Raw genomic sequence first — 26,575 nt, forward strand, 5'->3', positions numbered from 1 at the left:
ATAAGTTGATTATCCAATGAGTCAGTTTACAGAAAGTTAATCAACAATAAATTTGCTAATGGTTGACTTGTTTGTCATATTTCAGGGAAAAATGTGAAACATTTTCTGTTTCCATCTCCTCAAATGTGTTTCCCTCTTTTATATCATAGTAAATGGATCATCTTTCAGCTAAAACAACAATTTAAAGACATCACACTTGGACACTGGGAAGCTTTGATCAGCTTTTTACATTATTTTCTGACAATTAGAGACTAAATTGACAAATTGCTCTAAATCATTCTTTAATGGATTTTCTGAGGAAGTATCACCATGATTTAGTTTTTTGCATCCACCGGACTGATAACATCCTCTTGACGGCTTTGTGCTTTTGTGCCTGCACTGGTTTGTTTCTCAGTCTGTGTTTCTCCAGGTTAAATCAGTGTGCCACGAGTCTGATCATGTATTCTAGTGGTTTTGTTTGTGCTCTGTCTTGGTCTGTAGCTGTACCTGGTTACAGCACTGACAGGTCAGAAAAATGATGGTACTGACTTTTTATTTAGTTTATCTGGAAATAATGCCACAGTTGAGACAGGTAGAAAATGGCAAATAAATTCAGGTGATTTATTGAGAGCCTACCTGCAACAGGTAGATAAGACAAAGTTAATTAAAAAGAAGCTGTGACAAACAAGTTTGTAAATGTGGACAAGACTGAAACAGGAAAACAAGCTCTTATGTGTTTGATCTCGTGTTTTTGGGTTGTTGTCTGTTCAGCTGATGTTCCACACAACTTTGTTATTTCCGGAGGGGGATTCATTTCAGATCAAATCTGTTGTTTTCCTGCTCTCCTCTCCAAATATTGCTTTTGCTAAACGAATTTTAGATGGTCTGTGTTCATGTATGCAGAGCCAGTTGTAATATAGATCATTTTGATGTGTTTCCACAGAGTCGACCGGCCCGGCCAAGGTGGTGAGAGCAGGGAACCCACCCAAAGCCAGACGTGGAGGAAAGGTAATGATCTGTGTCTGTACATGATGTATATAGTAATGCTCCATTTAAGGTAAAGAAGTATTCCTAGAAGATCTAACAGTGCCAGAATGGATTCAGAAACAAGCATATTAAGCAAATCAAAGTGAAGAAAGTAACTGCAGTGTTTATGTCTGTCAAATTTACAGCATTGGTTTTCTCTCAGATTTGATGGGGATGAATACAGAAGACAGGATAAACTAGAAAAATAATCAAATGGAAAACAGTTCTCTCTCTTGTGCATCAGCCCTATTTCCAGCCTAGTTTAAAAAGAAATGGGCCTTGTGTGGTCACAGTATTGTCTCCCCAGAGTAAAATTTAGTGTTTTAAAAATTATCACTGAGGAGAAAAAATAGACTTTTATCCACAGTGGATATTACACCATCATTCAGGATATTTGTAACAGGATATTTGTGATGGTAGGCCAGATGTTTGCCTTTGTTTCCAGTCTTCATGCTAAGCTAAGCTAACCTCTTGCTGTAGTTTTATACTTACTTTACTCTGGTTCAGCTTCAGTTACTGTGCAGGATGCACTTTATATCACCATCTGGACTTTTTAACTTTAGATGTTGAATGTGAAGAGCAGTGTTTTATTGCTGCTAATACGCCACAATACTGTGACTTCAAATTGAGAAAATAACCTTTTATGTCATGTAATCATTCATTAGACAGCTCAGCGAAGGTTTGTGCTGTGTTTTCTGTCACGCCTCAAGCCGTGTGTAGTATCCTCCCCTCACACTCTGAGGAATGCAAATGCGAGTTCCTGGTGAGCCAGTGGCCTGGCAGATAAAACAAACTAACCATCCTCAAAGCATTTCATTCACAACTTCATACCTTTGATGGCAGTCTCTGCTATAGTACTACAGGGTTGTTAACCACACCCTGACCACAGGCGTTTATGACGCTCCGAGTTAACTGCAGCGTTGCAGAAACAAAGGCCAGATATTGACAAACTACAGGCAACATATGGCTGAATATTGGAGGGGAGTGGGGGGGGGAGGGGTGGTTTAAGTCTCTATTACTTAGTTCTGACAACAGGCAAGTGAGAAAAATGATGAGGAAGTGTCTGTGTCAGACTTCTTTGCAGGATTTTATAGCTACACCAAAATGTCATGCAAATATAAAAATTTGAATTTCTTGATTTAATGAAATGTCTGTTGTCTGTCTTTCTTTTTTCTTTTTGAATTTGTTGCTCAGGTTGGAGATTTCGGTGACACAAACAGCTGGCCAACTCCTGGGGAGATCGCAACTAAAGACATGCAGGTAGGTCTGAGAAGTGTTGAGTCTCATGTGGGTAGATGTATAGAGGACACAGTGATGAAGTGAGGGTGTTGTCTGCCGTCCAAAACTCTGTTAAAGACCACTGCACTGTTTCATAGTTGTTGCGTTGGACGTCCAGACATGTTCAGTGGACAGTAGTGCAACTGGTGAAATCCGTCTGTGTATTAAACATCTTATTCCACATGTACGCCAATATTAGACTTGTATTTTTATCTTGCACTCAGCTCTTGAGGCCACGTAAAGTTGCTTTATTGCACAATAATTTAGTGTTTAACAGTTCCTGATCCCTTGGTGCTACCATGTGGCCATTTCCTAGGTAAAGATTTTACCCCTTGTGTAAATCAAGACCTTCTGACTGAAAACCCTCTTAAAAACAGTGAAATGAAGTCAAATTTCTGAGCCAAACAGCATATGTGGGCTAGGTGTGGTTACAAGAGGGATTGAAATGAGATCCTTTATATTTGGTTGGTTCGCTCAAAAGTGGGAGCAGCTCAGTGAATTAGTGCTGGTGCGGTACAGAGCTGTGATGAGATACTGAGCTGTATTGAACGGCTTGTTTCCTTTCACACACACCACTGCTAGCTACTAAGTCCCTTGAGCTAACTGTTTTATGTACTGGGTGGGGTTGGCTGGTCACCCCAAATCACATTTGATTGGATAAATTCATGCCCCTGTGTTTAAGATGACTCATTAGAAGGGAGGGATTTTCATATGAACACAATAAGGACACAGGATTAGAAGTTGGGAAATGTATTTTTAGTTTAAGTCTCTATTACTCAGGTTGTACGCTCCTGAAAAGTAAAAAAAAAAAAACAAACGGTTGACCAAACATAGGTGACAGCAGAGTCAGTAATAGGGGATGGTGTTGATTAAAAAAGCAACTTTGTAGCTTCAAGTCTCTTTATTATATTCACCACACAATCAGAAAGAGCCACTCCGCTCACCCTGCTGCACTCTGCTGTAGTGGATGTGTGTCGTTTTCTACAATAGGTATTTTAGTGGTTGTGGCTGTAATTACACAGCAGCTAAACAGCACATCCAGACACAGCAGTCTGCGTCTGCTGGCCCGACTTTATGTCCTCAGGACTGCATGGTTCTTTTTTAAAAGCGTTTTGGTTAGTCCAGGCTCACCACCACCATGCCAGGACCTCTCTGACACTGGAGACAAAACAAAGATGGCTGACCTCAAAGCAGGCAACAGGCAAAATGTTCCAACTCTGAAATCAAGCCTCTTTTTAGTAGCCAAGGAAACGGTAAACATACTGTCAGTAATTTGGAAGAAAAATCCTGAAATTTAGAAAAATCCTATCTCAGATCTCCTGAAGGATTATAACATATATATCCTTAAAGATCGTAAATGAAAATTAATTTTCAAGTAAATCGCCCTGAACAAACCCCAACCCTGTTTTAGACCCACTCAGCTCAGTTGTCCACAGAGCCTGTTGCTGAAACAGTTGATTAATGGAAAAGCTGTCAACAACTATATTAATAATCATATCAAAGAGACATTTATGAAGCAAGAATCTTAAATATGGTGTTACACCTAAGCGCTTAGACCTGTTGTATTTAAGCTCTACTCGAGTCTAGACCGGCTCAGCTCAGGTGCCCATAGCACCGTTCACCATATGGAGCCCCGCCCTTCTATACTTATCCTCTGGTTCCCTACAGCTGTGGGTGTGGCAGGGGATGCATCTAATCTGTTTCCTCTTACAGTAGCAGCAGTAGTAAGTCGCCCCTCAGAGCTGTTTTTCTATTTCTGATCTCCGGACGATAGTGTGTCACCGGGTGAGCGACCCCGGTTACCTCCCCTATTTTAGGCAGCCAGGTCTGGAGAGAACATGAGGGAGAGCGCGTGTCCCCGAGCAGGAAAATGTGGGTCGCATCATCGGAGCCAGGAATAACCACCGGTGGGTCAGGTGGCAGGAGTGGAAGGCGGGAGGGGCGGAGTTTGGAGACGATGACCGAGCCCTGGGAAGGGATGTCCTTTTAGGGGATCCCCCCTCAATAAAACCACCCCTGGATCTGCGCTGCTGCTATTCTTAGGGGGCTGGAGTTCACTGTCCATCACGTAATATTTAAAGCTGTAAATCCATCGCTGAATTCCACAGATTATCCACGCTGGGAAATAAGACACTGAAATTTGATAAAGGAGGAGTTTTGATTGCAGGGTTGTGCTGTAGAGTCTGGTGCTGTGGTTCAAGCTAAACTTAAATATCTCATGCTATAATCTGTCCTGCTGTCTACCTTTACAGTTCTAACATAAGAATGTAGCTGATGATTCTGTAACTTTCTCCAGACCAACAGAAAATTATTCTTAACAATTTTGATAATTAATTAATTGTTAATCAAGCTGGTTCTATATTTTCATTCAGAGAACACTCTCCATTTATTGGCTCCAGTTTCTCCAAACCCCACACATATTCAGTTTACTAAACCATTTAGACAATAGATAGCAACAAATTTCCACATTTGAGAAGCTGAGACCAGTGAATTTTTGGCATTTTCTTTTGCCTAAAGACAGATGACTGAAATAATTAATTCAGCATCAAAATAATCAATAATTTTCTGTCGATCGACTGCTCAAACAACGCATCTCATGCACCTCTAAATAAGAAGAATTGTGCTCTGGGAACTCGTAAAAGGGGTTTTCTCTATTTTCTGTTTCTATTTTTTCTAATTCCTCTCTCTTCAACTAAAGCAGTTTCAGATTTTGTCAAGTCTGTCTTAATGTAATGCTTACATGCCTATGTGTTAATTGAAAGAGTCATTGATCTCCAGTCTCTCCAAGAGGTATTCTTGTTCATCTGAAGCCAGTCTGAGGCTTCTACTGTCTGTGCCAGACCATTCAACATGGTACATTCTGACATTACAGTCCCTTAAGAATGAAATTCCCTCTTACTGCAGCCTCACATTAGTATCAGCTGAAGTTAAGAAGAGATCACTTCACAATTAGTCGGGTCAGAATGAATAATTCCAGTGGACCCACTCACACTCTTTCAATATACATATTAGCATTAAGAAAGACTGAATCTGAACCTACTTATTTAACCCTCTCGTAGTTATATCATGTTTTCTATTTTTACAATCAAACCATTCCCTTCTCCACTGACTGCTATGATTAAATAAGTATTTAGTGACAGCAGATCTGAGTAGAAGGACTGCACGCATGCATTTAATAGGACCCCTCTGCCCCACAATCTTTAACAAACATCACATACCAGCACGTGACTGTGTTCAGTCCACAGTGTGTTGTTAGTGCAGGCTCTTGTGTGTGTATATGTAACCAGTTGTCTTATCAGGCAGTGTGCGGTTTTGTTGTCTGCTTTTGTTTCCAGAGTGAAAAGGTTATCAGAGTAGCATTCATTTCTTGCGTTGGCTTGAGGTTTTGTGCTGAAACTGCTGCCATGTTCAGGATTCTTCATTTTTCATAGTGAAAGTGTCTGTAACAGCAGCTTCATCAGTACCTCCCTGTGTCAGAAGAAGAATGAATCAGCATCCTTGTGATCTCAGCATTACTGTCTACATTGTCACGGCCGTTACACCACACGTCTTTATTGATTCAGAAAACACACTCCACCTCTCACACCTGAGCTTTGAACACAGTCGTCTACTCTAACAGTTGATTTCCATCATTTCACACCTCTCTGTCCTTGCTAAAAATAATTGCCCCTTATTCCCATCTGTGCAAAATCTAAAGCAATAAACCAAAAAAATGTATGCCTGCCTCTATGTAATGACACAGAATTAGCCATTTAGCCACTGAAATGATATTGAATGTACCCTATGAAACCCAGAAGGAGCTCAGTAGAGTGTAAATGCAGCAGATGCTTCTTATTATCCACAGTTTGTGCAGCATTCACTTGGCATTTTCATTGTGTTTGATGGCAACAGGATGATTGTTGTTTTGAGTGCAACACAACACAGAAGAGCTTTTAAAGAGGCAATAATTTCATTTTCTTTCACTCCCCCCACCTCATTGCATAAAATGACCAGTGTGGAGGGCGTCACTGATGATTTGGTCAGGAGCTAAAACTCAACAACTCATGTTCATCTTCTGTTTAGCAATATAGGATGTTGTTCATTTTCTACATACAGTATGAATGTCTGTGTGTGCACATCATGGTCCACCTCATTGTCTTCTCTAAACTGCTCTTCCCTCCCTCTGTTCAGATCGAGGCAGTGACACGGACCGTGTCCTGCCCGCCGACTGTCAGGCAGGTCAGAGACTCATGGAGATCCACTGTAAGTTCAACCTGCAGCCCATGAAACCTGCAGCCTGTCTCTACCAGCTGACATTCAGTCACTATATCTGATTTATAAGTAGTAATCCATTTTTACACCACACCAGGAAAACATCAAAACAGTGTCACAGAGTTTATGTATCCCTATCTGTGAGCTGGAGGTTGGTATGAGGCTACATGTTATAAACCTGAAAAGTTTATTAATTGACTCTCAGCAATGAAAAACATCAGCTGATGGTTATAGATCCACTGCTCATTGTTTATCAGTCGGACAAAAATAATTTATGTAAACACATTTTAATCAGTCAGCAACTGTTTTCTTGAGAATACATAAAACGTTTCCAGTGATGTCACTTTAGCAGCTTAAACAGACAAACCTGCATGATTTATCGCTGAGGCTAAATGGATTGCGTCATCGCCAAACTGTGAGAAATAAAATGAGAAAACTTGGCTTAACATCTGGGGGAGGCTCGGAGTAGAGTCGCTGCTCCTTCGCATCAAAAGGAGCCAGTTGAGGTGGTTCGGGCATCTGATTAGGATGCCTCCTGGGCACCGCCCTTTGGAGGTTTTCCGGGCACGTCCTACTGGGAGGAGACCTCTGGGTAGACCCAGAACTCGGTGGAGGGGTTATATGTATCTCATCTGGCCTGGGAACGCCTCAGGATCCCCCAGGAGGAGCAGGAAAGTGTTGCTGGGGAGAGAGACGTCTGGAATACTCTGCTTAGCCTGCTGCCACTGTGACCTGATCTCAGATAAGCAGAAGAAAATGGATGGATGGATGGAACTTACCAGGATTAACACTCTGAGTATAACCTGCCCTCAAAGTAAAAGCAGTAATATATCTAATATTAATATTGTGCATGCCCTCTCCTCTTCAAATCTTTTGATTGAGATGAATCAAATTATTATTGAGAGAAGGAAATGAATGACTAAGTTACATACTGAACTGACATACTGAATGATCAATACAGTATCTTACCTTTACTGTAGACAGCTCACCAAACGAATAAAGTAGATAAAATTGTAGTATTACAGTGTTTTTGGCAGGTAAGATTAGATTTTTTGCGATTGCGTTATCATTTTTACATCATTTGAATTAACTGAAAATATCATTAAAATAACATAAGGTTCCACCTGTAACCGTCAGTATCTCAGAGGTTGATGTTTTTCATTGCTGATACATGTGTAGCCGCACCCTGACTTTCATCTCTCAGTGAGAGGCTTCTCACACAGTTAAAGCCTGCTTTAAGTCAAACTGAAATTTGAATTCTCCACTCTTCTGTAAGAAGATACTAATAATATAACACCACTATTAACTATTTAGCATACATATAAGAATAAAACCATTTTTGACATGTTTGTGGAAATACTGTTCAAGCCTTCAGCCTCTGGGGGGCGTTTCCCATGGCAACATTTACGAGCTGGCGATGCTTGGAGACGAGCTGTCAAATTCTGTTGTGCAGTAGACTAGAGAACATCATACTGTATAACCTACAAATTTATCAGCCATTAGTCATTTAAACTGCCTGTCCCTTTGCAACAGACCACATCTAGAGGAAAGTCCAAGACTCGTTTCCATTGTGGTTTTCAGGTCCCTTGGTGACATTATACTTCAATCAAGTCTATACAATAAACACCATATATAAATATATCTAAATTGTCATCAATGAGATAAAACACTGATAACAATAAGCTGTAATTTAGCTTAATAAAACTGTAGTTGATACGTCTTTTTAACATATAAATGTTAACTGATTCCAATTTCTTGCACCACAAACCAAAAGAACAAATACCGCTGTTGTTATTGAACCTCAGCACGCATAAGTAAGTAAGTGTGAATTTAAGTCACTACTCTTAGGCAGCTTTCGGTACGTTGGTGAGGTATCTCACAGAATTTCCATATTCCCCTCTCGGCTGATGTTTCATAAACCAGTTAAGCTCAACTTGGACTCAGTTCACAACCTGCTGCACTGTTTAAAGCTCCACACGCATATATTTAGCAGCTTGGCTCATTTGGGTTTTTTTGTTTGTCAAATACTGAAGTCTGTTATCAAAAGCCAGACTGCAGCTCTGTCTGTTTTAAATCTCCTCTTCCTCCTCATTCACCTCCTCATTAAATGTGTGGTTTCAGAGCACATTCAAAGAAGACTCTGTGTAAAATCAAAAATTCAATCTTTTGCAACAAGATTAAAGCAAAAAAAAAAAAAAGAAACAAATAGTTTTATTTTAACAGCCCATAATTGCATAACATGTCTTAGCTGCCCTACAGATGATTTATTAGTGATTTTGGATTAAAGCTTCTCATAATCACTTTCTTTAGATTTGAAGATTTGGACGTAAAATGTACATACAGACTACTACTTAGACCACTTAAGGCCCTTTAAATAAGATTAGTAGCAAGCATTGTGGCTCTTTCTGTAACAGCCTGAATAAATCATCATAATCATAATAAACATTTACACAACTGACACCACCTACCTACCAGAGGCACTGCAGCCTGTGAAAAATACAAACTACTAATTTAGTCTGATCTGAAATATGTTCCTACAGCTTTCTAAAATCATTTCTCTGTCAGTCTAATCGCAATCATTTTACACCAGGTATATTTCATCAAGGTTATCGTTTGCAAGTTTTTTTCAAGACCTCAGTCGTAACGGAGTTGCTCGTGCCTCCTTTGTTGTTTGATGTTTGCTGAGACTCACTGTTAACATTGTTGTTAGGAACTACAGTGCATGTTTGAAGTGGGTCTTTGACTTCTGTGTGATTAGATAAGTCGGGAGTTTGATACTTTGAAGACTGAGCATGCGGGTGTGTGTACATGGACAGACTGGTTTGGTGGCGTGAATCGTGTCGCACCTCTAGCTACTCACTCAACTTAAGACAGACGCTTTGCATGACGACTGTGCACCCCCCCTCCCCTCAGGAGTGTCAAAACTTTGCAGATATGTGTGTAGCTGATAGCCACAGAGGAGCGGGCTGAACTCTGTTTGATTTGAATAAATTCAGATATCGGCTCTGTGAGCGGAGATAACCACCAAAGGCAATTCATGTGCGGTGAACTACCCTGTGTCCGTTACTGCTTGTTAGCCCAGGCTTGGCTGGAGGACAGTGTTAGCGCTCGTGTTGCTCTGCTACAGTCACACATTATTATGATACTGGACAAAAGACAGGATGATAAAACTCCAAACCACATGCAAAGCCTGCTTTGTCCCGGCCACTTATATTGTTGCCCTGAGGAGGTAGTAATTGCAGTGTCAACCTGAAGGGATAAAATATCTGAACTGTCCCATGCTGAATGCTTATTTGTTATTTATTTATTGTGTATACCGATCCCACTTGATTTTACAACTAGATTGTAGAGTATGGTGTTTTATTCCTAATTATATGCTTATTTGATTTATTTAATTTCCATTTTTCATTACAGATTGGAAATGTCAAGCTTGGTGTAATGAGTGCTGGAGTTAGTGCAGTAACTACATTTTCCAGGGTTATTTATGATGTGATTATGATATCGCCCTAGAAACGTTCAGTAATTCTCAACAATTGACTGTTTGCAAATCCTCACTCCCCTCCCTTGATGCCTGTCAGGGTTTCTGTTCTGACATGACATAATGCAATTTACAATAATACAACTGGCTACCAACCTATCACTTAAATTGTTAGCAATGTCCGAACAGTGGGTCCTTGATTTCACAGAGGGAGACAAAAGAAACGTCTCCTTTCTAGCTAGCAAGCATTGATTTTACCAGCTTACTAGCTGTAGCTAGCTTTCTCACTAAATTGATGTTTGGAGAAAACTTAATTTCTGAGAAGCTCACAAACCAGGGTCTTGAATATGGATTTGATGGCTAAATACATGATGTACTAGACAACAGAGGTTAAAGCTACATGGAACATGCGGAAGTTCAGCAAAGCTAAAAGTAAAGACCACCCGACTCTTTGAATACTCTCATAACAGGGCCCTGTGCCCACCAGTGTGGCATGCTGAGGAATCCAAAGCTTGACATAATTAGCATAGCATATATGCCTGGTAGTTATGGCTGATAAGCTATGATTGGACATTCACTGTTCAGGGGAAGTGTTTAGCAAATGGTCAGTTGCCTGACTGTAATCCTGTGCATGTGTAACCCCCCCCCCCCCAAAAAAATATATATATATGGAGCATGTTTTGAACTCTGATTCCTCTTTGCTAAATCAGAAAAGACCCACGTGTAAATTTGTATCTGTGCCTCTAATTTCAGTCAGTTTCATTTCCTGTAAAAATGTGTTTCACAAAGTAGCTTGTGAGACATTACTAATAACATGAAGTGCCCTGCTCATGTCTCCTATGGTGGACTCGGCTCTTTTCTTAACGTGTATCTGTATGAACCTGTTTTGTCTCCAGGCCCCCAAGAGGACGACAGCCAAGAAGGAGTCAAAGGAGAAGAGGGAGAGCAACGAGGAGAGCAAGGAGAACCTGAAGGCCAAGTCAGACGACTCTGGAGAGGAAAAGAACGGCGACGACGACTCCCAGAAGAACGGGCCCAAGAAAAAAGGTGAATTTGATCGGCATGTTAACATCGATCATGTAGGCAGGCAGGTGTTTTAGCTTAAAACACAGCTGAAGCTAAGCACACCTGAGGGTCACCTTCATTTGACATGTATACAATGGCACCATCCTTAGGCCAGTGTTGACACAGTATCCTTACAACTGGTAAGGATCTCGTCACCTGCAAAGTTCTGTACATTTCATCCATACAACACGTTTTTTTTTTTTTTCTCTGGAGAGCAGTACAACCTAAACTGCAAAGTATATACTTACTCTTGTTCAGTTTTTCTGAACCGTGTCTGCATTTGTTCATTTAGTTATTTTGCTCACATTTTTTGCCTCTTCAAGTGTTTTATAGCACTCGCTAAAGAGGCTTTTGGAATTAATCAAGTAGTTTTTCTGCCTGCTAACTTCACCAGACACTTTCACTTTCTAGCCAAAGCTGGGGTTTTTGACGACTGTGGGTTTTTTTTAATAGAACCTCTTCCCTCATCAACTTTTTCTGTGTGGGTTTTTCATAGTTAGTTTAGTTAGTCATAAGAAAGTCTGAGGTTGTAATTTCATGTTGATAAGGGTAAAAGTGACTTTTACCACCACAGATAGTAATCCTAGGTTAGTAACAAAAAACTGTAGTCATGGTGCCAGTTAAACTAAGCAGGAAAAAATAATGAATTGCTCCTGAAAAGTGAGAAAAGAGGTGATATTAAGTAGGAGTGAGGAGATATTTTTCCCCACTACTCACCTAAATCCCCAGAGTTTCTCAGTTCATTGTTGATCAGCTGTGAACTTTGCTGATTTTCCTCTTTAGAGAACAAAAATCATTTTACTACACTGCTACTACACTTTTTTTTTTTTTTTTTTTTTACACTCACACTTTTTAATGAAGACATGTTTACTCCAGATGCAACTAGTATAGACGAAGGGTTTTTGCCTTTGAAGTCAGATTTAAACAGATGTGTGAGTAGAAGTTTGTGATGGCTGGTTGCAGTTTTAGCAACAGTAAAAGGTTTAAACTACACCAGCCAGCCCAGGCAGGGAGTGTTGTCTGACCTTGACAACATGGGATTGGGCTTCCTGTCTCTATCTTGTGGTCCTCTCTCTTTATTTTCTGAAACAATACTGGCATAGAGATGAGCTGGCAGGGATTTCACCACAGTGCTGTCATCGCAGGGAACTTTTTTTGAGTGTCAAGTTCACTTATGTGTTTTGAGCATATACCCTCTATGTATTTTAATAACACGTTTAAGACAACAGCAAAAACTACACTTCCTACATTCATTGGAGATGTAGCTTGCAGACGTGCTGTAGAGGTGATGAGCACTTCATGTCTCTTCTCTGACTAAACATCGATGAGGAGAACTTTCACAACTCTGATCTCAGCATTGAAGCAAAGAATAAAAATAAAAATCGAGCAGTGACGCTGGGTCGGGCAGATTAAACCAGATTTAATTGCCTGAACGATCAGCTATTTGGCTAATGGACTGTTGTTGGTTGGATCTCTGATGCAGGTCAGGAAATTGCATTCATCACTCTTACCGTTTAACATTTCTGTCGTCAAGAGATTTGTGACTTTATCAACAGTAGTGAGCTTGTTTTGATATCACTGGAGCAGTGTTTTAAATGTTGACTCAGTCAAGGCTGTGACATCTGCAGCTCTGTACTATCTCCTTTAGTCTCTACCTCCCTCCCTTACCTGCTCAGTCAGCAGACAGACACAAGGCCACGTCACTTAAAAGTGACCGTCATTTCCTCTCTCCCATTGCTTGTGGTATCTGTCACACACTGACCCCAGACATACACACACACACACACACACACACACACACACACACACACACACACACACACACACACACACACTCCCTCTCAACAACCTGTTGTAGACAGCAGATCACTGATGCGGCCTGCTGGCCAACAGAGGTACTGCAGCTGACTCGATGCTATTTCAATATTTGCAACATCCATCAACTGAGATCTGGTAACAGCAGCTTAATCATCCAGAATACAGAGGTGCCGACTGTCCTGAAAATATATCACTCTGGTAAATTGATGAAAGTAGGCAATGGTTTAGAAATCCAACAGTCACCACAATCAGAAGCTAAACTGTCCTCTTTTCATGCTTCATAAGTGATTCAAGTAGTTTCAAGTGGTTTGGTTTCCCTGAGCCAAACAATCTAACAGTAACGGTTCTGTCTTTACTGGTTAGAGCAGTGATTTCAGAGCTGTGTGGAGGAAATGAATTTGATCTCTCTTCGTATTTTATATTGATACACTGGACATATATACATTTACAGAGCATTAAGAAGAAAGAAAGAGTTTATCACATTACAAATAAGGCATTAAAAGAGGCTTGATTTTGATTTAAGTTGTAAATGTATTCGGTTGTTTGGATGCTTTTTGAGACTTTCTGTTTCTTTATTTTGTTTTGCACATTTAAAATCTATCATAGGCATCACAGAATGTGCAGAATAAAAACATGAGGACTAGGATGGGGCTAGGATGGTGTAGTTAGTGTAACTGATTACACACACATTCACATTTAGGTGTTATTGCCCCTCATTACTGAAAACAAAACAGAAAAATGAGAAATTGTTTTTTAAAAAAAAGGTATAAACAGTGTCTTTTTCTCTAGAGTAATGATCCAATTTCATCCAGTATTTCTTAATCTTCTCTTTCTGTAGTAAAAGAGTGTTAGACATCTTTTCTATAGAGCGTAGATAGGTGTCAATCAAATGATACCATAGTAAAGGGGATTCTTTGAAAAAACAGTGTGTGTTGTTTAACTAGCAGCTGTAAAGGTGGTAATTTGGCAGTTTTGAATAAATATGAGATACTTGCTTTAAAAAAAGGCCAAAGTGAGCATTTCACGATTAAATATCAGTGGTTGTTAGTGGGAACTAAACGGACAAATGAATGCCTTTCCTCTTTAACTCCTCTGCCTCTCGCTGTCGTTACAAACAGGAAACAAGCAGAAGTGGGTTCCCCTGATGATCGAGGTGAAGTCGGAGGGTCCCAGAGAGCGCTCGGCCTCCAGGAACAACAGCAGACAGAACGAAAACCCCCGCCTCCCTCCCAACGCCAGGAACGACCTCAGAGGTGAGTGTGCTGTCGTCACGAGGGATTGTCAGCTGCTGCAGAATGTCAGGAAAAGCATCTGAAAACGAGTTTTAGCTGGTTTTACATGATTTATTCGCTGGTGCTGTTTGACTTGTGACAGCATTGGATAGCAGATTTTTATTGTACTGTATGTGTCTGCATGACTACATATGTAGCTGTTGATCTGTATTCAGCTGATCGAGGCATGACTCAGCAGCAGGATGTGGAGAGATCTGTGTGTGCTCCACTGCTTTGACAGCTCGACCATTTAAATGCGCACATATAAATAACTCGGTTTCTTACATTCACAGAGGAACCAAAACATACTGACAGACATTTGATCTGTTCTTTTGCATAAGATTTTACAAGTTAAAAGTGACTTTGTCTGTCATGAGCTTTAAGAATTGACTGGCTGGTTTAGGGGTGGATGATGTGTTTGTGCAGAGAGGTATGAAGGTTGTTGTTGTTTTTGTTGTTGGTCTCCCTGCAGACTGGCACAGTCAAAAGTACGAGCGCGAGTGGCGTGACGACCACGACGAGGTGTCCAGCGTGAAAAGCGAGGGGGCGCCGTTCCGTGGAGGGTTCAGAGGTCGCGGGCGCGGGAGAGGAAGAGGCCGGGGACGAGGCAGAGGTGGCAGCAGAGGTATGTTTATTTTTATCACTCCTAGATGCATATAAACAGATGTAAAGACTAAGAATGCAACTTTTATATAAATAGAACTTTCTGTTCTTGGTCTTTCTTCTGTGGCCTCTTTTTTTATTTCCTGAAACAATACTGGCAGGGAAAGGCTTTGCTGAGGATTTCGCCACTGTGCTGCTTGTGTGTCTGTCACCACTGGAAATATTTTTAGTCACTTAATTTGCAAGTCTGCATCTCTGTGATGTTGATACTCAAACCTTAACAGTCCACAGTGACACTCAGCATATACATCATATACTTACAGTGCACTATGGACCATAAGCTCAAACCTCCAACACTGAATTACTGAGCTATAACTCTTCTTACATCTCTGGTCTAAGCTGCAGTCGTGCTGTAGAAGTGATGAGCTCCTCATGTCTCTTCTCTGACTAAACATCAATGGAGAGAACTTTCACAACTCTGATCTCAGCATTGAAGCACAAAAACAACACAAAAACAAAACAAAAATCCCATGAACCTTTAACTGAACTGTGTTAAGGTCAAACAATACAAATTACATAAAGACTGATAAGGATTTCCTTGGCAAGAAAATGAGAAATTTAAGTTTACTATCGGCACACTATTTTGATGAGCGCTCTTGCTGCAGAAACTTCTATCTGAAAGCGGCACATCAACCCTAAATGTAAAGAGCTGTTGTGGCGGTAAAAGATTTAAGACGAGGTCAGTGATGGGGCAGTACTTTGGTTTCTTAAAGTCCCATTTGAACACACAGTGGATAAGACTGATTGTTCGAGCTTATTTACTGAGAGTGGTATCGATCTTCTTCTCTCGCTCTCAGCAAAAGAAAGGAAAATTAGTTTATTTCCCAAAATGTCAAACCACTCATTTAATAATCTCCATCCTCTTGTTGCTGCAAGGTAGGAAGGCTTGACTTTACCCAACAAAATCAAGCAGGTTTGGCAAAGTGGTGTCCAAGTGTAACCCTCTGTGTCCTGTGTAGCGTTGGGTGCGTTTGGGTTGATTCTGCTCTCAGACTGGGTGGTTAGTGACCCCGATCAGGCCCCACTGAGGCTACAGTGAAAACAAAAAAATGTGCAATAACAACCAGAGAGTGTTGGAATGAGGAAAGGCCTTGGATCCAGCAGGAGAAGCAGGTTTCCCCGAAAGTGCTGTTGGTTTTGGCAGGATTCTCCCTCTCTCCTCCCTGTTGTTCACTCTTTTCATACACATTATCTTTAGCCCCCCCCCACACACACACACACTCACTCCCTCTCTCTTTGTTTTCTGTCTCCTCCTTCCTCACTGCCCTCTCCAGACTGAGGTAGAGAAAACACGGGTACCTTTTTAAATTGTATAAGAGGGAAGAAAAGTGTGCGAGAAAACTGAGATTACAAACAAGGAGGAGGAAGAAATGAGAAGTGGTTGTCTTGAGGATACGTTGTTGACTTTCAGCAGCACTGAAGAGACGGTCAGAGTTAACACTGAATGGATGAACTTTGTGTCTTTGTGTATTTACTCAGCTTTCGTGTGTGTATGTGTGTGTGTGTGTGTGTGTGTGTGTGTGTGTGTGTGTGTGTGTGTGTGTGTGTGTCTCTCTGTCTGTGGGCCTAGATACTCACACAAACACACGTTCTGTATTTCTAAGGTCAACTACGTTCACATCTTACTTTTTACGACTACAGTTTTACACATTTTTATGTTTTTCTTATTAATTTCTTGAATAGCTTCTTGGCACTGCAGGCACCACACAGGAGACTGACTGAATTAAATCTTTTCATACTCACTGGGTGTATATAAATATATATATATATATATATATATATATATATAAAATGTATATATATTTTAAGAATGTATTTTCTTTTAATATTCCAATAAAGGAGCAATCTGATTACAGTTTTATTTCCTTGCTGCTGCAGTCTGTCTCCCTCACATATCCCACTACTTTTTTATTTTAAAAAAGGTAATTATGGCAGTAATGGCTCCTCATTTATCAGATAGGAGATAATTTTTCAATAAAGGAATGATTAGACTCGGAGCTTAATAAATCTGGCTAATTTATCTACTTATAAATTAATCCAAAATGGAACTGCCCCTGGCTGTATTGAACCAAACTCAAGTATAATTTAGTTATGCAATGGTAACTCATCAAATGCTCACCAGTAGTGGGACTAGCTGCGAAACAAAACACCTCCAGTTGGCTTACCGGGCAAAAAAGATTCATAATAAATGGTCTAAACAGCATCAAAATGTTCTTTGGAGTCAGGAAATGCAGGCAGCTGTTCTCATCTGTTCAGTCTGAAGTTTATTAAAGCTTATGTGGCTTCTTCGCTTGAATAGACAAGATACAATAAAGTGTGAGTTAAATATTTTAGAAATATTAATAATCTTGGCTGTGTCTGTCCTGTCTAGGCCACTATGACTATCACTATGGCTACAAGTCCTATGATATGAAAGACGGAACCTACGGCCAGAAGTTCAGCAACTCAGTGACCTACTACTACGACAACATGAGCAGCAACGACCTTTACTCTGTCGATCAGGACCTGCTGAAGGACTACATCAAGAGGCAGATGTAAGTTTAGCTTCTTTCTTCCAGCAAAGAGACAAAGACGAAGCTAAAACACAGAAAATGTAAAAAAAGTTTTAGCTGCATTAAAGGTCTGCAGTCAGATCTAAGCTGCAGTCGTGCTGTAGAAGTGATGAGCTCCTCATGTCTCTTCTCTGACTAAATATCAATGGAGAGAACTTTCACAACTCTGATCTCAGCATTGATATTAGAACAATTTTGTGCTTTGCTCATGAGACAGTAGATCTTACATGGAAACGCCACTGGTTTTATACATCAGTGGCTGTTAACAGGTATTTAGAGGCTTTACTGTAAATGTGAAAGAAAAGTTGTTTAAAGTCTTCTGGCTCCAGAGGCAGCTACATGAAAGATGAAATGTTGCCTCAAATTTAATAATAATCACCTGCGTCTGTTCCTAAATAATCTGATCACATTTGTTTAATCAGTTTTGACAAATCAAATCAAATCTGTTTAACAAAATGTGTCAGACAGGAAACACCACAGTTCATCTCCTGAGCAGGGGACCTTTGTTTGATGTTACACCCCTCTGTCTTCCCCCACAGCTCCTGTCTGTATCTCTGCTGCAGCTATCAAATAAAAGCAAAACCACCCAGGAACTAGGGCCAGTCTGACACAGTTAGAGATGTTGGGGTTGTTTGTGCTATAAAATACGTTTTTCAAATCACCATTGTTTTTATGGTTTATCTGACACTTTTTTTAAATTATTTTCCTCTCACATATAAGCACAAAAATATATATCTTCTCTAAGTCCTACTGTTGACCCACAACACATTTGCATTCAGTGTTTGCCAGATGACGATACTGTGTGTGTTGAGGCAGTAGTTTTTTGGCACCTAACTCGAGGAGCGTAATGCTTTCCTTGTGTGCACTCAGTGCCCCCATCAGTTTAAATCTGTATTAAAGTGCCCAGTGAAATCCTGGCAGATGTTCTGTTTTTGATTAGTGGTTCCTCGGAAGGTGTTTGGTTACACATGATACAGCTGAAAACCAGTCTCTGTTTCCAGTGTTTTCTCAGAATGTTTTCTGTCTCAGTAATGTGTCGTGTGCAGACTCCTCTTTCTCAGAGCCCTTTAAATGGGAGCTTCTCATTTGTCTCAACTGTCTTTGTTTCTCTCACCTGCGTCTGTTCCTCATGTCTTAGTCCCTCCTGTGTTTGACATGAGGGAAAGATAAGAGGAAACAACAACAGCTGACATGTCAGTGTACGCTGGGCAAAGCTGACCACACGTTTCTTCACTTCTCTGCCCCCCTGTAGCGAGTATTACTTCAGCCTGGACAACCTGGAGCGCGACTTCTTCCTGCGGAGGAAGATGGATCAGGAGGGCTTCCTGCCCATCGGACTCATCGCCAGTTTCCACAGGGTGCAGGCCCTCACCACTGACATCAACCTCATCCTGGAAGTAAGCACATTTCTTTGACACACTGACCCTCCTGATTAAAAACAACCAGCAGTGTTTCTGTTATCGCACAGACCACCTGACCCACCCATCTCTCCTGTCAGGCATTGAAGGACAGCAAGGACGTGGAGGTGATCGACATGAAGATCCGTCGGAAGGTGGACCCCGAGAAGTGGCCTCTCCCGGGCCTGAACATGCCTAACCACACCCACACTGACTTCTCCCAGCTCATCAACTGCCCCGAGTTTGTCCCGAGACAAATGATTGAGGAGCCCAGAGGTGAGCACTCTGAGCTTCTGTTAATAAATCTGAATTATGAGTCAAACTATGAAAAGGAATCGACTGTAATTTCATGATTTCCATTGTGGTGAACTGCTTCGTCTTCCGTCAAGTTTACAGGCAGCAATCATCTAAAATGTTCTCTGTGACCCTCTGTGTCTGCTACAGGGTCTCCCAGGGCCTCCACACCAGTGCAGCAACAGACCAAGACTGAACCAGACACTTCCAACCTCAAGACGATGCCCAAGGGCCTCTCCGCCAGCCTCCCCGACCTGGACTCGGAGTCCTGGATCGAGGTCAAGAAGAGGCCAAGACCCTCCCCAGCCAGACCCAAGGTCAGCGCAGAGAAGGTGAAGTTCAGGTCGAACTGAAAAGTTTTAAGAGCGTGTATGGAGGCGGTGAAGAAGCACTGTGAAGCTTTAGGAGCATCTGCAGTTGTGAAGTCCTTGAATGTTCACATTCATGACATAGAAATCCATTAGTTTTCATTTATAATGTCACTCGCTCCCCTGATCTTTAGATTTCATTTCTTGTTCAGTGGTGTTTCCATGGACCACAATGCCTTGTGGCTGCCTGCCAGCAGAAACGTGTTTCTGAGAATCGCTCACAAACTCCTTAAAGTGAATTTTATTAGTGTATTTTGAAATAATTATTAATAATAATAATAAACTATTAGCTTCAGTCACAGTTATGCTGGCATGTAGCCATTAGGCATTTTTCATGTAAAAACTATTTCATCTTCACAGCCACATGAAGCAGTCATATGTAGTTTGCCTTCTCCTCATCTCATTTTTAACTTTCCACATTGGTCTCCATTCCCTTCCTTCCATATCCTCGTCCACCTCCATTTCCTCCTCCTCGTCCTCCTTCCTTCTCCTGTGTGCTCGGTGTTGGTTGACTGATGTAGGCCCCCTCGTTGCAGCAGCAGCAGCTGCAGCAGCAGCAGAAGGAAAAGGACGACTCGATTCGCTCCCCGGTACCCCAGCTTGGCTCATCGCCCTGCCCCGCTACCTCAGGAAATAAGGTGTGTTTGAACTATTTACATCTTACGATCTGTGTTCTCGAGGTTCCTCATTTAAAGAAAGAACTTGTAGATGTTATTTTTACAAGGATATTAACCAGAAAAAAAGCAGCCGAGCCTCAAATTTGAAGCTGGAACAACAGAATGTTTGGCATTTTAATTGATAAATGACTTTAAATGATATTTTTATTATCACAATTGTTGTTTGATTTTGTTTTCTGAAAATAAATGAATCAATTAATCAATCAATGAACTCTGATCAGGACGGAGCAGAGCAGGACGAACCAGAGGAGCTGGACTTCATGTTCGATGAGGAGATGGAGCAGATGGACGGACGGCGCAACACCTTCACCGACTGGTCGGACGAGGAAACGGACGGCGAGATCGACGACCACGACGTCAACAAAATCCTCATCGTGACGCAGACACCGCCCTACCTGAGGAAGCACCCGGGGGGCGACCGCACGGGGCACCACACGTCGCGCGCCAAGCTGACCAGCGAGCTGGCCAAGGTCATCAACGACGGGCTCTTCTACTACGAGCAGGACCTGTGGGACGACACGTACGAGCCTGAGTACGCCACCATCAAGGTGAGGCTTTCTGTCGTGGTCGACACCGAAGCTGTCTTGGTGTGGTAACGATTCTGCCTGTACTGCTGCTTGTTGGTACATTAGGAGACCTGTCGATCAAGGCTACAGGCTCACATGATTGCAAAGTCTGATGCTAAATGTTTGTGTCCTACATGCAACTTGTGTTCGAACCCCTAAGTACGATTTCAGTCTTTATCTAAATCATAAATGACAGAAAATAAGTTAACAGCTGCCTGTATTAATGTTAGAGGAGATGCCTCAGTTCCTTAAGTTTTTCCACAGAAAAACATCAAACCACTCACTGCAGATAGCTGATGAATGGAAGGGTGAAAACGTGTTTCATGCAGAAAAACTGTATAAAAGCCACTCGACAGAATGAAAGAGTCCAGGTGTCTGTGTTTTCATCTTCCAAAAGAAACTTTTTTTTAGTTTTCCTGAATAACCTTTATCTGGAGTTACAATACAAAGGACAACACAAAACAAAAGCTGTTTCATTTTCTATGTGATTTAATTTACATAACTGACAACACAGATCCTGTTCTTCCATCATTACATCCAGTTTCTAAATGCAGACGCAGATGCACACGCAGATCTTTTCCTTTTAGTCAGATTAAGTTCTCAGTAACTCTGTTCTAACTGAATCACATATTCCAACTTATTCAAAATCTCAGTATCTTATTTTTCTAGAAAAACAATTTTTAGTCAAATCAATATTAAACTGTTCTTTCAAAACATACACTTGTTCACACCCTCCTTTTTGAAAGAAATAATACACAACAGAGATCTTTTCAAAAGAATATTTAACAAAAAAAAGGGAGGGTATGAGCTGTGATATCAGAGTTGAACATTGATGGGGCTCATTGGAACAGATTTAGTTTTAAATCAAGTTTCAACTGGATTTTATGTCACCACCCATCCAGAGGTTGTGTGTTGTGTTTCAAATAGACACTGACCACCACATTTACAGTAAATGCCTCTGGTAATAAAAAGCGAAGAGCCCAAAGAGGAAGAAAACACAAATGAACTGCTGATTAGGCAACACAGTCTCCCTGAGTTAAATGTTAGTTAAAAGTTAGGGGGAAAAAAATAAAAGTTTATAGTGCAATTTTGAAATGTTAAAGTTTCCCTTTTTTTTCAAATGACCCAAAATAAACAGGAAAAAAATCCAGATTTTTTCAGTAAAAAAACAAAAAAACAAAACCAAAAACAAAATTTGTGAGTCCTTACTGTAGATAAAAATGAGGACTCAACCAAGCATGTCTGCAGGTATCAGTGTTTTAGAGTCGAATAACAGAAGCTGCAGTGAAGTATAACTCGAGGCGGGTTCTTCTGACAGCTTCCACGTTACGTCATTGTTACTTTGGTGTTTCTGTCGAAGACTAGATGATGAGTTCGTTTGTTCTTCCTCAGTTAAAGCTGTTTCTGGACATGGAGACCCGACACAGAACAGAAAGTTTTTTTTGTTTTGTTTTGTTTTGGTTGCCATTGTAGCGTTGTTGAACTCTTTGTTGGGCATTCACGTGCTCGCCAGGCACACATCCAGCGGTGTGTGGAACAGAGGACGCTTGTTTATAAATAAACCCCACACGCCAAGGCCTCGCCCTGACGGGGGTCGAAGCAACGGGCTGCAGGGGGAGACAAAGATGGACGCTCAGAGACCTGAGGGCACTCGGTGGAGTGAAGGGGCGAGAGTGAGTCGCTCTTGATCATCTTTATGAAACAATGAAAAGCTGGAGGACTGGTACATCAGGCTTGTTGTGTGTTTATGGTATTGTTTTAAAAAGAGCTGTTGTTGCAGGAGGAACGGTGAGGAGGTCTTTACTAGTGGAAAATTCAGGGTTTGTGTTGATATGACTCAGCTGATTGGTGAACTGGTGTCAGAACAGTAAAGAGACGTCAAACATGAGGGTGAAAAAAGTGTTTTTGGCAGCCATGTTTTGCTGCTGCATCTCAGTCTCCAGACTGCTGCAGATAAGGTCTGTAGATGATCCATTTAACATTTCCTTTAATATCCCAGGTTTTTACTTCTGTTGTTTTGATTGACACGTCTCCGTTTTTGTATTTTGGTAAAGATCTAGAGTTTCATTACAGCATGTGATTGCTTTTATTGAGTGTTTTGTTTGAGTTGTTTTACAGATTTTATCCTGTTACAGATGTAGGAAGAGGTGGATGTTTTCCCACCTGTCACCACATTAACACTGGATCTTCTCCCTTTTATAGCAAGAGGTGGAGAACTTCAAGAAGGTCCACCTGATCAGCCGCGAACAGTTTGACTGCCTGACTCCCGAACCTCCTGTCGACCCCAACCAGGAAGTCCCACCAGGCCCCCCGCGACCCCAGCAGAGTAAGGACACAGAAACACACAAAACAGACAATCAGATGATGCTCTTACCTCATCGACTTTTTGAGGTGGATCCAAGTTAAAACTGTGATGTTGTGGAGTAATATTTGTTCTGTAGTAAGATGATAATGAGGCAACAAATGAAACGCATTTTATGTCACAAAGCAGCGGTTCTCAGCCTCTGGGTTCTAGACCCACTGAAGAGACGTGAAGATAAACCTGAGGGGCCAGAAAATAACTCTGGATTCAAAAGAAGACAGAATATACTACACAAAAACTGTAGTCTTAAATATGAGAGAAATATGGCCTCGTCTTACACTGTTTTGATCCGGGTATAAGATGACTCTGAGCGTGAGACGACCCTTTCCTAACGTCTGTTTGTGGGGAAAATAATTTTTAACATTATTAAACACTGGTCCTGTAGAAACAGTGTTAGTCTAAAAACAACATGGTCATCGCTCTTGAAGAATTTTCACTTGAAACATTAAATAATTATTAAAAAGCGAAACGACAAATCCAACTTTTGTGCAGCTTGTTTGTCGGCCACAACCTCACACTCTCCTGTCAGGCTTTTAGAAGCAGTCAGAATGATTTTCACTGGCAGTTTGCACTTCTTAGACAGTCAGTGACAGGAGTAACTCTTGACTGCTTGGCCGATGAGTCGGTCCCTCTCTGCAGTAAAGATGTCATCAGAACGTATCTAAACTAGGCTGAACTTGGTGTCTAATACACTGACTGACTAACTTTAACATGCTCACTGTAAGTGGTCTTTAAGTAACTGGCTAGTCTGGAAACACAGGATGCAACACTCGCTGTAGGAGCCAGTGACGTGAGTGGGGAAAAAAAAGTCAGTGTTCTGTTTTTCAGAACATCATTCATGATGAAAAGGGTCTTGTTTTTCACTCTGACATATAATGAACCTTTTATGAAGTTGTTAATCCACGTTGATTGAAGTTGTGGGTGCCCTGCTCCTACATCTACCTATCACTGTTCATTTGTTTCTCACTTTTCACACTGAAATAAATGAAGCTATTAAATCACTGATGTGACATTAGATTATCTCTTAATGACTTCAAAGCGTTTTCATTCAGGATCGCTAAGAAATGTGAACAGTTTATTCTGTTGGAAGTCGTTTCTGTCTTTTTATTTATTTATATGTTTTGCTCCTCTCTCTTCCCTCACGTCTTCAGTCCCCACAGACGCTTTGGCAAACAAACTCTTCGGTGCCCCTGAGCCCACTTCAATAGCTCGCTCGCTCCCAACTACCGTGCCTGACTCGCCCAACTACCGCAGTGCCCGGACGCCCCGCACGCCTCGTACCCCTCACCGGAAGGACCCGACCATGACACCGCGCTTCTACCCTGTGGTGAAGGAAAGTCGGCCTGTCGATGCCAAGGTAAGACGGCTGCCGAGTGAGTCGCACTTACTTGGGTGGAAATGTGTCCGCCTGGTGTTAAGGTTTTACCTAAACATTTGTAGCCAGTCACTGACAGCTCAGGTGCTTTCAACCCGCCTGTACAAATCTGTTCTGTCATTTTTCAGACACCCAGGAAAAGGAAGACCCGACACAGCTCCAACCCACCCATGGAGTGCCACGTTGGCTGGGTGATGGACTCCAGAGAGCATCGCTCACGCACCGCCTCCGTCAGGTGAGACTCACAGCTCTGGACTCTGTAATGTTTCTCTTAAATCCCTGTGGACAGAACCAAAACTGATTTTAGGCATAAAACATTACAAGATTTCACTTTTTGGTCAAAAAAAAATGCAGCTTTAGTTAAATGTTACAACAAAATAACTAAGATACTTCGATTGTCTCATAATGTGTCTGAACACCCCTTTAAAACAAACACAAGGTCTAAATCTCAGAATTTAAAGTCACAAATGTCCCTTACGTTGCCAGTTTAGAAAAAGTGCTGTACCTTAAATTAACTGAATGTCTAGCTTTACTTTTTAGTTTTTTAACCATTACAATTCCCTATATTATGTCCATCCCATCCTAATGTCTGACCTGAAAAGTGAAGGGCTTAAAGTAAAACACCAGGAAATGATCTCAGATTCAGGATTAACTTCACTGTTGAGGTAGTTCTAGTATTAAATGCAGTTGTACTAACTGTTTTCCACCTGCTCCTCCACCTCTCTCCCTCTCAGCTCTAACGCCAGCCCATCAGAAGGCACCCCCGCCCTGGGTAACATTGGCTGCACGCCTCAGTCCCTCCCCAAGTTCCAGCACCCATCACACGAGCTGCTCAAGGAGAACGGCTTCACGCAACACGTTTACCACAAGTACCGCCGGCGCTGCCTAAACGGTAAACGCACATCATCTTCTTTCTCTTCTGTATTATTCTTTATTGTCTTCAAATTCAGAAAAATCCTGTCCTGGAACTCATTTCTTCTCCTTTAAATAACTCTGTCCACGTTATCTCTCTCTTCTCAACCAATCACAGAGCGAAAGCGACTCGGAATCGGCCAGTCGCAGGAGATGAACACGCTCTTCCGCTTCTGGTCATTTTTCCTGCGGGATCACTTCAATCGGAAGATGTACGAGGAGTTCAGACAGCTGGTGGTCGAGGACGGGAAAGAAGGATACAGGTAAGAGGACCTGACTAGTGAAGGCAGGCCGACTCACTGCAGAGTTTTACTCCTGAAAACTCTTGTTCTTAAAAGCAGTGATAACCTGCCATAGGCCTGTGTGGTGCAGACTGAGCAGCAGTGTTTGTTTTTTACTTGGCTGCTTTCTCTGTTTGTCAAGTCAAGTCAAGTCAAATTTTATTTATATAGCGCCAATTCACAACAGAAGTTATCTCGAGACGCTGTCTGAGCCATTTGTAATGAATATTGGTTTATATAATCCTTTTGCCGATTAATCTGAGGATCCCTTTTTATTTAATCTCAGTTACATTCATTGTAAGTATTTGTACTGATTCATATCCAGGCCATGTCTAAATCAATTTCTCAAACGCATTGTTGTCCTTTGTTAAATTCTCTCAGACTGTCTCCTTAAATGTGTGTGTGTGTGTGTGTGTGTGTGTGTGTGTTGTTGTAGGTACGGTTTGGAGTGCCTCTTCAGGTACTACAGCTATGGTCTAGAGAAGAAGTTCAGGCCAGAAATCTTTAAGGACTTCCAGGAGGAGACCATGAAAGACTACGAGGCTGGTGAGTTGACATGACAAAGACGGCACACGGATCAGAACTGACAAAATGTTTTCTTTGTGAAACACCGCCTCCGCTCAAGTTTCGTCATATTTTTGAAGTTTCTGGTTCCGTTTCACCCCCACCTAATCACATTTCTGTCTCCTGTTCACAGGCCAGCTTTATGGACTGGAGAAGTTCTGGGCCTTCCTTAAATACTCCAAAGCCAAGACCTTGGACATTGATCCGAAGCTGCAGGAGTATCTGAGCAAGTTTAAACGTCTGGAAGATTTCAGGATTGATGTAAGTAGAATATTTTTGGCAAAGGCTGTTTGGTCAGATTCTTTGACCCTGAAAAGTTACCTCTGCTCACTGAGGTTTTCTCTGAGAGCTGCTTCAATGCACTTGACAACTCAGATGTAACAGTATGTTACGCAGCA

General features: G+C 41.5%; 1 protein-coding gene across 3 annotated transcripts in view; it reads left to right on the forward strand.

The window, feature by feature from the left end:
* Nucleotides 1–26,575, forward strand: part of larp1 (La ribonucleoprotein 1, translational regulator) — a 49,646-nt gene that overhangs the window by 19,101 nt on the left and 3,970 nt on the right. Inside the window, exons 2-20 of one of the 3 annotated variants that reach the window (XM_018691355.2) lie at nucleotides 923–987; nucleotides 2,200–2,265; nucleotides 6,454–6,525; nucleotides 10,909–11,059; nucleotides 14,014–14,148; nucleotides 14,639–14,791; nucleotides 17,201–17,363; nucleotides 18,634–18,778; nucleotides 18,880–19,054; nucleotides 19,223–19,404; nucleotides 19,962–20,078; nucleotides 20,339–20,665; nucleotides 22,886–23,009; nucleotides 24,197–24,402; nucleotides 24,549–24,655; nucleotides 25,155–25,312; nucleotides 25,451–25,595; nucleotides 26,050–26,159; nucleotides 26,311–26,438. In XM_018691355.2, the coding sequence (XP_018546871.1) occupies nucleotides 923–987; nucleotides 2,200–2,265; nucleotides 6,454–6,525; nucleotides 10,909–11,059; nucleotides 14,014–14,148; nucleotides 14,639–14,791; nucleotides 17,201–17,363; nucleotides 18,634–18,778; nucleotides 18,880–19,054; nucleotides 19,223–19,404; nucleotides 19,962–20,078; nucleotides 20,339–20,665; nucleotides 22,886–23,009; nucleotides 24,197–24,402; nucleotides 24,549–24,655; nucleotides 25,155–25,312; nucleotides 25,451–25,595; nucleotides 26,050–26,159; nucleotides 26,311–26,438 (2,729 nt within the window). The remainder of the gene's footprint in view (nucleotides 1–922; nucleotides 988–2,199; nucleotides 2,266–6,453; nucleotides 6,526–10,908; nucleotides 11,060–14,013; nucleotides 14,149–14,638; nucleotides 14,792–17,200; nucleotides 17,364–18,633; nucleotides 18,779–18,879; nucleotides 19,055–19,222; nucleotides 19,405–19,961; nucleotides 20,079–20,338; nucleotides 20,666–22,885; nucleotides 23,010–24,196; nucleotides 24,403–24,548; nucleotides 24,656–25,154; nucleotides 25,313–25,450; nucleotides 25,596–26,049; nucleotides 26,160–26,310; nucleotides 26,439–26,575) is intronic. The other 2 variants (XM_018691356.2, XM_018691359.2) reach the window with 2 other exon arrangements.

The sequence above is a fragment of the Lates calcarifer genome, linkage group LG20 (genome assembly GCF_001640805.2).
Source record: "Lates calcarifer isolate ASB-BC8 linkage group LG20, TLL_Latcal_v3, whole genome shotgun sequence".
Classification (NCBI taxonomy): Eukaryota; Metazoa; Chordata; class Actinopteri; family Centropomidae; genus Lates; species Lates calcarifer.